This window comes from Taudactylus pleione, unplaced genomic scaffold (assembly GCF_031769625.1).
Source record: "Taudactylus pleione unplaced genomic scaffold, aTauple2 ptg000707l, whole genome shotgun sequence".
NCBI classification, from domain to species: domain Eukaryota; kingdom Metazoa; phylum Chordata; class Amphibia; order Anura; family Myobatrachidae; genus Taudactylus; species Taudactylus pleione.
This window is the reverse complement of record NW_028285109.1, coordinates 16,148,511-16,160,438: the sequence shown is the minus strand read 5'-3', so window position 1 is coordinate 16,160,438 and position 11,928 is coordinate 16,148,511. Positions and strand designations below refer to the sequence as shown.

Here is an 11,928-nt window from a genome sequence, read left to right as displayed (position 1 = left end):
GGCATGTTTGAAGTTAAACTGCCACGTGTTTGTGCACCCACTGCTGTCACTTAGCTTAGTCAGCCAGTTAAGCTTGATGCCACCTTTTGGCCTAAACTGGATAAAAACAATATTGAGATGTGTGGTGGTCAAAATTGACTGGAAATTACAGGAAATTACTGTTATAGAGATTAATAATACTATAGGAACAAAAACATGCCCAAATTATGTGAGTTTAGATGTTTTTCTTTTTTTTTTTTAAATCTAAAACGAAAACACGTCAGTGGTTTTGCAAAATCAGAAACAAAACACGAAAGTTAATACAGAACCAAAACAAGGGTGTCGGTGCATATCGCTAGCTCCATCCAAGCACAACAGTTAGTTGCTCTAGCAAGGGGTTCCCAACCACGGCCCTCAAGGCACACTAACAGTCCAGGTTTTAGGGCATCCTTACTTGAGCGCAGGTGACTTAATTAGTACCTCAGTTACTTTGATTTAACTATTTGTGCCCAATCATGGATATCACTAAAACCAGGACTGTTAGTGTGCCTTGAGGACCGAGGTTGGGTATCACTGATCTAGCAGAAGCAGAATGGAGCTCCCTGATAGCCAACCCGGTTGCAGTTCAGCATAATTGTAATGGTGCATTCCCGGAACTTAGAGAGGGGAAGTACCTTCTTTCAGCAAAAAATAAAAAAACACTGCCCGACAATGGGAAAGAGGATAAACTTCCTTATATAACAAAGGGGACATTTTGAAGGGAAATTAACTGCCATGGAGTATTAAAGAGGAAACAAATTGTTCTTCGTGCATGCATTTTTTACATTCCAGCACAAATACATAAAGTAGCATAGTCTGTAACAGCTGTCCAATAAGAAGACAGAACAAAGTTTTATAACCAGAAGGAATTATAAGTGCTGTACCTTTTAACAGATGTGAATACACAGGGAAAGAGAAAATAAAAAATAAAATACCAAACTACAATCATTATCTACTAAGAATTTTTATTTTATTAATTTCACCTAAAATTTGGTATTTTGGACATAGTTACCCCAAATAAAAAAAAAAATTACAGAATAAAAATAGAAAATGGGCTCGGAGAATGGTTGCATAATCCAACTAATCCTAACTGGCACAGCTGGACTTTGCAATGAGAGGGTACAAGTGATAGTTGAACAGTCCATACTTTGCTTTTGTATGTCAGATGAAACAAAACATAATAAAAACTTCCAATATATGAAATTTCCCAGATTGATCTATAACACTGCCGCTATAGCATGAACAAAACACAAAACCACTATATTACAAAATAAAACTCCCTCTACCACTTGCTGTACATATGCGCATCACCCACAGCGTTATTATTTCCCGGCTTGCTGAGCCTGCCGACGGAGCAGAACATAAATCTTCTCTTTTATCCAATCTTTGTTGTAGGGCTGATAAGTCTGGGTGTCTGCACGATACCTACAGAAAATAAAGAGATTTCATTAGCATAGAAAATTGTTTGTCCAATAGGAAAAACATTCTCTCCCTGGCAGATCATTGTGAGGAAAAAAAAGATGCTATGCATAACCACATGGTCTGATAGCGGCTGCCTCTCCAATCATATAGTGTAAAGCAGCGTAAGGCTAAAGTGGAGGTAAAATATGCTGGACATTATGGGGAATTTAAAAATGGTATTTCCTACACTACACAGTTCAGGTTCTTTGGCACAGTTTAATAAAGCAACGTTTTTGTAATATGATTATTCACGACTACATATGTACAAATTAAATCACCAAATAGGAACACATTACATTTCCAAGTGTAAGACAGTTCAAGGATGGTAAAATGACGTTACTTTCATCAGTTCTCTCTTATGGAGGACATACAGCATACAGTACTGAGGCACTTTAACATTTACTGGCAAAAGCACAAGCTCCTACCCCTCTACTTCTGTGTCAGCAACGTCAGTATTTTTTAAACTAAAGCCACCACACGATATATTGAACGATGACATTGTGAATGTTCAATCATCCGCAATATTGTGCAGTGGATATGCCATCAACGACCAGCGACGCACACTCCTGCTGGTCGTTGACACCATCGCTCATCGCCCGAACCAGCTGTGCAACCTGACAATATCGTCAGGTTGTGCAGGTTCGGGGTAAGAGGGAGGGCGCAGGCACTGAACAATATATCGTTCAGTGTAGGCTCAATGTCCACTACACAATATAATGAACGATTACAGTGTCGGTATCGTTCAATAAATCGTGTAGTGGATACGCGCCTTTAGACCAAAAAGACAGAACCAGTAGTATAGAAAAAAATTAGTGAACAATGTTCTAGGACCAAAACATACATCTCAAACAAGGATATCCATCAAAGGAAACACCAAAAAAATATAATAAATAAATTAAAAAAAAACAACAACAAAAAAAAAAACAGGATTCATCAGTCAATTAAATCCCAATTTCACAGCTGCCCTTTGCTGTACAGTGTGGACAGCCCAAATCTGTCTCAAATGGATGATACATTCAAAGTGCACATCACCTTGTATTTAAATTAATATATAACATTTTAAAGTATAAGATCTGTAGAATTTCTACACAAAGGACACAGCTGTTCAGTCCCAGATAGAGTATGGGCATTTCCTGTTGAGGTTGCCACCTAGTCACCAGCAAAGGGAGACACAACCTTGGAGATAACCTGTGCAGCTGGCTGTTCAAATGCTGGTGAAGAATTTGATTTGAAGACTTTCATTTCGATTTCAGGATTGCATGGTATTGTATTGGAAAGTACATCTGTGTATTGAGACATTCAAAAATAGGTGTGACCGTTTCACTGAATGCCTGTCATATGAGAAGCGCATTCCCACCACATTGAACGAGTGGGGCTCCGCCTCCTGTATTCTGCCAGCCTACTACGGCATGATGCATGTGACATACGGCCAGGGCAACCGGGTGCTGCTCAACTTCAACAGAGGGGGCGGCTTGCTGCTGCTGGGGACAAGTGAAGTGTGGGGACCAGGGGAGGTGTACAGGGGAGCAGCGGGGGGGCTCACATGAGCTTGTTGGGAAAGCTCAAAGCTATCTGTACAATGTGCTGGAGAGACTCTGGGACTGGGCTTTCGTCTACATAAGACGAAACATAAAATCCAAAGACTCATGTCGATACTGTCACTTCTACGACCAGCTTCCTACCATACTCTGGTGGCTTCGATAAGCGGGTATCCTAACAGGTAGTCAGGATACCCGCTTATCGAAGCATTAAGAGTAAGGTAGGAAGCCGGTACATGTTACAGAATTCCACTCTGTGGGGACAGCGGTATACCTTTTCCAAAGGACCAGTTATTGACGTTTGGTGGTATCCTCACAGCCAGCCCGGCAAACAATAGAGGTCACCGGTCATAGAAGTGACAGTATAGACATGAGTCTTTGGATTTTATGTTTCTTATGTATTTTGTGGAAATACAGGTACGGATTATCCTTCACCTCCGGCTAATGTCCGACAATAGAGAGACTGAAACCATGATATCTCTACCGGATCTCCCTATACTCCCCACATTTTTTACATATATGTTTCCAATATATATTTTTACATATAATTTTTATCCTTTCAGCATACTTTTTGTCTTGTATTGTTATATGTGGTCCCAGAGGAAGACCTTTATAAGGTCGAAACGCGTTGGAGCCAGAATAAACCCAACATTGAGACCAAGTTCTGAACATTCTCTGAAGGATACTGCGATTAGAGACCAAGCGCTGTCACAAACACGTGACCGGGAATACACACTGAAATCTGAAACTGAAGCGCAGCCGCGACCAAAGAACACCAGTGACGAGGAAGGAGAAGATTACCAGCACATCGCAGACGGGAACCTACAACAGCGAAGCAGGAGAGACAGAGCGCTGACAGAAGGAGGAGGGATCCGGCCACACGCGACGACATGAAGTCAGGTGAGTCTCTGAATACGGAGGGGGGAGCCGGATAAGATCGCAAGCGGTCGCGTCTGGCGGTTCCCCTCCCAAGACAAGGAAGTGAAAGGCTGACAGGTGGAAGTGTAGGATACAGTCTTCCAATAGACGTATCACATACTCCACAGTCAATCCTACGCAACCCAAGTCCGGAGATCCTGCATACCAGTCTGAGTGGTTCTCCTCCATCTGCACCAGAAGACACACCGGGCAGCATACAGCACCCCTGATAACATTGGCTATACACTGGACATAATTATACCAAACTAAGAGTTACATTTACAATCTTGAGACAGCGGGACGCCGCTAGTATCATTCCCATTTATACCAACATCAAGGATATTGACATTAGTAAGTTCACAGCAAGGACCCAGTTGCAGTGTGCAACACTTGCACAACATATATACAAAAAGATCCAGTTCCAAGCAGTACCTTTTTATGAATGGTTTTCAGTTATATATGTATCTGACTGATATGTAAGTTTGTTATATATGTCTTTTTATACCTAGTAAAATATTTTTGCACTGATCAGATTGCAATCATTAATTGAAGACTAGCATTTTATATTGTATACATAGGATTGTGACATTAGGATAACACAAAACCAGTATATAAAACGTTGAGCGCTGTATACTTCTTCTTTATATATGTGGTGGAGGGACTTTTTATAGTAATTGTTGTATACCAGTATTAGTTTGTTATATATGCCCTTTTACTTTTAATGAAAAATTATATTTTAGCTATAATCTAAATTTAAAAAAAATAATGTATATATAAATATATTCGTTTATCACGTTATTTGCATACCTAACCCATCCTGACCCAGTATGCGCTGGAATAAATTGCATCTATACACGTCTTTTCATTGCTGTGGCCTGAAGAGCATCCACCTATTCTAGCAGAAACTGATCGTAAGGGAGGTTTTTTTATGAGAGGATTAGCGCAGCCCCATACCTAACCCCTGCCTAAAGAAATCACAGGTCAGCTGCCCTGTTTTAGTCCTAGTAGTATTTCCAGCTATTTCACCCTTCAGTGCCCAGGGTAGACTGTCTACCAGCCTCGGTAGATAAGGCAATACAAACTGTTGGCAACGCGTGTGCGGTGATTAAGTGGTGACCCGGCCACAATATATTAGGAGAATTGATCTGCTGTCCAGATAGCCTGTGTGTAAACGCTGACTGCGTAATCATGAATCCCACAGTATCACAGGAGAGGTGATGTGTGCTGACAAGCCATGCTAGATGTGTACACGCTGACAGCCTGGTGCCTCTCAGCTGGGAAGTAATACAGAGATCCACGTGTCGGTCAGACTGGAGAATGCTGTTCCACAGACAACACTGGGGGAAAGGCTAGACTCTCAACCAATGGGAAGCAGTTTCATCATTTGACTGGGGAGATGATTGGCTGGGGAGACACTGAGGATTGCCACAGGTCTGCGATTCCCAGCGCGTCCTACAGGACCCGGCAATATTTAAAGACGGAGTCCCTCGCGGTCTGTAGTACGTAAAAACGCACTATAGAGCATATTTTGCGATCACTGCCCCTTTCCAAGTCACACGTCTCATTCTATGTACTTACATTACTCCTTATCCCACAATTGACATAATATGAAGTTGGGGCCTACTGTGTGGGATAACATGAATTTGGGGCATAATATGAATTTGGGCTCCAACTGTGTGACGATCTGAATTTGGGCTCATACTGTTAATGGAAAGGGCATGTGTGGCGGTCTATACAAATTCATATATTTTGGTCTTGGGCGATGGTCTGACTCCTAAACTTTTAAACTAGCTCCTAGATTTTACAAAAAAAAAAAAAAAAAAAAGTGTCAAGCCCTTCTAATCCAAGACTGGTACACGTAAGAATGCATATTTGATATGCAGGGCCAAGAACTCCTAACGTTCCATGCTGTTAACGGATATAGAGGGCTCCATCTTGAAGTGGTCTATCTGCAACTAGAGGCTTAAGGATTGCAGGTGTTGGACAAGGAAAAGATATCAAAACAATCCTTACTGATGTACTGGGACTGGAATATTAGGTCCAGCTGAAATCAGGGACTGTACGGGTTCCTTTATATTATATAACAGTTACTGTTAACAGAATCTATGACCACTGAAGAAGGGGGTGGTGTCTTTTGCCAATCTGGTGTGGAAGGTAATGGAGCGTAACCACTACACGAGAAAAATGAGTGACTGAACGATTACTACATCGTTAAATTGCTCAATCATGAAGTGAATATGCCGGCAACGACCAGCGATGCGTCCTTCCGCTGGTCGTTGCCGGCATCTGTCATCTCCTGTACATGCAGGCCAACCTGACGAGATCATCAGGTTGTGCATGGTCGGGGATGAGGGAGGGTGACTGCACTGAACAACATATCGTTCAGTGTGGCCACATTATCCACTGCACAGGATGATGATGAACGATTACAATGTTGTAATCGAACAGTCGTTCCACTGTCGTCTAGTGGATATGCACCTTTAGTTTACAATTTGGGCCTATGGACACAAGGAGGTGCACAGACAACCAGCAGGCATTCTAAGTCTTAAAAAATATATTTAAATAATTTTATTGAAAATACACTCTTTACAATTTAAAAAAAAAAAAGAAGAAGAAGTTGACCGGTTGGGGGATGGGGGAAGCCTGTTTGGAGGAGCTATGTCTATCCTACTTGTACCTACCAATGTATTAAAGAATTGTAACCCAATATCACTCGTGTCAGTTGCCAACTTAAAGCTATCAAACTCAAACACAGTCCCATACTTACACACAGATAAGATACTAATAATTCCTTCCTTCCACACTTTACACAGTATATAGGAAAGGTTCCTGGACTGCATAACTTGAATAATGTATGTATGTATGTATGTATATATGTATGTGTTACCTAATGAGACTTATTGCAGGCACAGAGACAGACAAATCTCAGGTGCACAACTCCAAATTACTGATTATATAGAAATACATTATGCAATAAAATTTTGCAATCAGTAGAGGTTTTTAGCATAATCATGGCCAATGTTATGGGCCTACCCACCATATCCAGGTAACCTCTTTAGGGTAGGTCCCTAATATACTAGGGTTCGAATCCAAAGTGCAGGACACCCCAAACTAGCCCAGCTAAGCCGCCCCAGGGCACCGCCATAGTAAGAAAAGTGCAGTGTAAAAGAGATAGTTAAGAGCAGCCACAGCACTTTTCTTACTATAGCGGTGCCCTGGGGCGGCTTAGCTGGGCTAGTATTTAGACAATTTATAAAATGTGCATATACATGGAAGAATTTAGGATTCAGGCTAACATGTGAGCCATGTTCTAAACAGCAAAATAAAATACTCTTCTTAGCACAACTACATGTGTACTGGTGAGCAGATGTTATCGTTATATAAAAACAGGTGTAGTGAAGTTTCTGAATGCAACAATAACATCTAGATGAGTGGCCGGCAGCAGACAGCCCACCTTACTAGAGTAAGGTCCTCTTCATATCAATGTCACAGAATGCGTGCCACGTCCATAACAGGATTCTGACGTCTACCCACTAGCTAGAACAAAGGAACACCAGTGGTAACCATCCCTGCCATACACATTATTTTATTCAATATTCGCTAACAAATATTCTCATAATGATCTAGCGTATGCAATATACAGAGCACAAAACTGAAACACTTACACCAAACAGCTAAGATCCGCTAGGTCATCGATGAAGTCAAACAGCTGACTGATATCATATGTGATAGATGGGCTGTTGGGATTCATTCTTTTTAAGTGTTCTTCATACATCTTACACACTCCTACATAGAAAAGAAAATGAGTTAGAAATCATTTAATTGCAATTTAGTAATAAGGGTATTCTGGTGAGTAACAACCATAGTGAACTACTATCCCATAGTAACACCATATATAGGATTTTATTTATTTTTGTATAATTTTACATTTTTACAACTTGTTTTGGAAACAGGAAGAAATCGGTGAAATCAATTAAAAAACGAACACTAAAAACTGGTATAAAAAAAAACAAAACAATACCGAAGTGTACTGAGAACAAATCACAGACAGAAAGACATTTCAGTATATATAACACTGTCTTCGGGGTGAAAATTAATCACTGCCAGATAAAAACTACTTTTCATTTTAGTTCACTTTCTTGCTGCGTCAGGAAGAATAAGCAAACTAATGCTATTTTTTTTTTTTTAAATTCAACAGCATGTATATGTAATAAATATATATATCTTTTACGGATGTTGGAATGTGACCAGGCCAAGAAGTGGAAAAATAGGCTTAGTGCAGGGGTGATAAAATCATCTGTGGCAAAGGGGTTAAGAAACTAATGTGTCAAAACTCAACTGACTTAGGGCCTGATTCAGACACGGTCGCAAGCGCTGAGCGCTCGCAACGGGGTCGATGGTGGCCCACAATGCATGCGCACAACGGAGCCGGCTCCGTCGTGCGCATGCGCGAGACCTGGCTAGCGACGGGCACTCCGTCGCTCCGGGTCTCCCAACAAAGGGGGCGAGCTGTCGATGTTGAGTGACAGCTCACCCCCTTTTGTGGGTGGGTCGGGGGGTTGGCTGTCCAAACGGAGGCGTTCCCATGAGAACGCCTGTCGTTTGGGGGCGGACCCACTGACATCACGAGTGATGTCAGTGGAGAGATTCCGGCTCTGTTAAAGCCGAAATCTCTCTGGGGCTTGCGGCCACGAGACCCTACCACAAGGGTCTTGTCACAAGCCCGATGGTCGCGATGGTCTTGACCATCGCGACCATCATCATGGCCGCTCGCTGTGGGTAGTCACCCACAGCTATGCGAGTGGCCAGGAGGCCATTCTAAGAAAAAAAAAAAAACCCGGCCCTGATTCAGAGCGAGCGCTCTGTCAGAGCGACCGGGTCTGAATCAGGCCCTTAGTTCATGTACAGCATTGTTCACAGTATTACTTTCAGATTGGAGACGTCTAGTCTGCAACAGCAAAACAACTTCATTACATACCTTCCATACACTCATTGACAGATTCATAATCTGCATATGTTCTTCCTTCAGGTCTCTTTGTAGGCTGGACAAGCAAGATTGTGTGAGACTGAAGAAAAAAAATAAATACCACTGGATATATCAAATTACAATTCTGCATTAAAAAAAAAAACTTAATACATAATATTAAAAAGTAAAAAAACTAAAATCTAAATTGGTTTGAGGTAAACAATTCGGTCCCTCTAGTCCTCAATGCTATTTACCAGAGCCCTATTGAAGAAGGATATACTAGAGAATATAGATAGTAAATGAGACTACATCTCCCAGCATGTCCTAAGGCATGCTAAAGCTGTGGCAGGGCATGCTGTAATGTGTAATTCCATAGAAGCTGGAGTCCCACAGGTTGCTACCCATGATTTATGTTATATAAATTGCAGTAATACAGTGTATAAATGTGAGTAGGGGTAGAGCCAGGGTAGTATATGCTCTGTGCACTAAACACATAGCTGCTGTGTGACACCGCAGTCATTAGTGGTATCTCTGTATATTATATACCGCAGTTCAGGAGCATTTTTATTATTATTACATTTTAGTTATAGGATGCCACAAGTGGTCCGCAGCGCCATACATACAGTAAAGGGTACACAGAACATTACAATACAGTAACCAAAATATAAACAGAACACAAGTAAAAATTAGCAACACAATTCTCCATACACAGTACAGCTCTGAAGGTGAAGGAAGTCATAGAAGTGCTAGAGAAGAGGGCTGTGAGACAGTGATGAGGAGGACCCTGCTCCTAGGAGCTTACAATCTAGGGGAGCATCCTTCAAGTTGTGTGCTGTGTAATAATCACATTACACACACAGTAACAATAACATGACTATGCAACTGATGCTGGGTACATACCTAGTTGGGAATTCAATTATTGTGTATGTGGGGATCTGACAGACATATAGAGGGCATGTGGAGAGGCGGTGTGTGGGGCATTTACAGGGCATGTGGAGAGGCGGTGTGTGGGGCATTTACAGGGCATGTGGAGAGGCGGTGTGTGGGGCATTTACAGGGCATGTGGAGAGGCGGTGTGTGGGGCATTTACAGGGCATGTGGAGAGGCGGTCTGTGGGGCATTTACAGGGCATGTGGAGAGGCGGTCTGTGGGGCATTTACAGGGCATGTGGAGAGGCGGTCTGTGGGACATTTACAGGGCATGTGGAGAGGCGGTCTGTGGGACATTTACAGGGCATGTGGAGAGGAGGTCTGTGGGACATTTACAGGGCATGTGGAGAGGCCTGATGGCAATATATATATATGTAATAAACCTAATAAATTATGAAGGGACCCAGAAACAGTGACGTAGTACGCCAATTTGTTTAAATTATGGGTCCTGGGGACCCACGCAATTTCTGTCTCAGCGCAGCCACTGCCTATAAGGAAACAAAGTAATATGCATGATGTAAGGTGATGATGGGTTTCCGGTGTCAACATCCAAATGTCATCATAACAGCGCATAACCAACAGAAGCAAATGGTTATCAACCATCGATGCTATTAGCTCGACAAGTAGAGTTTTTCTATGTGATGCAAGGATTGGGAACCATTTGCATGTCACCTACTGATGGCCATCCAATGACTGCACATCTTCAGTGCATGCTGCGGACACCCAAAGCGCTGCGCATACTCAAATTCCCAACGCTCTTTGTAATCTACACTACTCGCCCAGTGTACAGCATTGCAAGATTTTACAGCCCCAAATAATAACGCATGTCCTCCTATACCACCGACCTATAGTATAGGCTGCAGAATAAGGCACCAGTCCAACCCCGTACACCCCTCCCCCATACATTGTGCAGTACCAGTCTGTTATAAGGCTGAAACACACTTAGGGCCTCCAGTGAAGGGTCTGCAATAACCAAAGCTGGGTCACAGCTATAGGCCTCTAGTACATTATAAGGGACATTAGCCTGTAAGGGGATGGAACCCCCTGAGCTGCCATCAGGGAGAGCGGTGACCATACCCAGCCACAGATTACCCGGAGACTCAGCTGGACGGACGCAGCTAAGCCCATACACACGCGGGTCCCATGCCTGGGTCTCAGCGCACACGGGGCTGCAGGCTAGTAACGGAGGAGGTCCCGCAGCCTCTGCGGGGGGCACATAGCAGCGATCCCTCAGTGTCCCCTACACCCCGCCCGCACTCACCATGATCAGATCCCGCACACACCGCAATACAGCAACTGTGGGCTATCAGGCAGGAAACGCTCACTCTGGCTTCCGGCGGAAGTAAAGTAACTAGAGCCGCCCACTACATTGCCACTATCAGGAAGTGAGCATGGACGCTAGCCGGAAATAAGGATGGCCATCGTTGGTTATACCATCGATGGAAAAATAGTAAATAGCCATCCATGGCTACAAACTATTCAATGGATGACCATCGATGGTTTCACCAACCGATGGTCATCCCTGGTTTTTTTTGACTGACTGACTCGTGGGTCAATCAGAACCTGGGGGCGGGGCTTCGAGGGAGCTATGCTTCGTATTGTAAAAATTAAAAAGAAAAAAAAAACAATCGGTTATGCTTAGACATCGATGGAGGGAATGCATCGGGTTATACCCATCGATGGCAAAAGTATTCGACATTGGCCATAAACCATCGAGTATTATGAAATATCGATGGTCGATGGCCATCCCTACCCGGAAATGCTGGGCGGCCATGTCATGTGCTGGTACTCTCCTTGGCCTATCAGCCGTTAGTTTTGTTTTGCTGTTGTCTTGGAAATATAAACACACAAGAGAGTCTGTTATACAATAGATAAACCCTGTGCCCAGGCCACAACCACTGGGAAAATAAAGAGTGCATAGAGCACATTACTCAATCTACTTAGCTTTGTATTTGATAAATAGCACAGCATATGACATCCTTAACTAGTCATACTATGGTCCGTATTCAATTAGAAGCGAAAAGCCGTTTTCGTGGTCGGAACTTATTTGTAAATTCAATTCCAGCCGCTTTTCGCCTACGCGGAAAGTCAGTGCAAT

The 11,928-nt window shown here is 42.8% G+C and overlaps 1 protein-coding gene across 1 annotated transcript; it reads right to left on the bottom strand.

Annotated features, from left to right (window-relative positions):
• Positions 1–966: 966 nt before the first annotated feature.
• On the bottom strand, positions 967–11,206 carry ERH (ERH mRNA splicing and mitosis factor). The gene is made up of 4 exons (XM_088456526.1): positions 11,092–11,206; positions 8,914–9,001; positions 7,601–7,721; positions 967–1,443 (listed from the first exon to the last, which is right to left on the bottom strand). The coding sequence occupies exons 1-4, from the start codon at positions 11,092–11,094 to the stop codon at positions 1,341–1,343; spliced, it is 315 nt and encodes a 104-aa protein (XP_088312652.1). The 5' UTR covers positions 11,095–11,206; the 3' UTR covers positions 967–1,340.
• Between the last annotated feature and the right edge of the window lie 722 nt (positions 11,207–11,928).

Excerpts from the sequence above, each read along its gene's own strand:
- ERH (XM_088456526.1), bottom strand. Across the intron at positions 7,722-8,913 it reads TGTCAATGAGTGTATGGAAG|GAGTGTGTAAGATGTATGAA; the intron begins GTATGTAATGAA and ends TTTTCTATGTAG. Across the intron at positions 1,444-7,600 it reads GCGGATCTTAGCTGTTTGGT|GTATCGTGCAGACACCCAGA; the intron begins GTAAGTGTTTCA and ends TATTTTCTGTAG.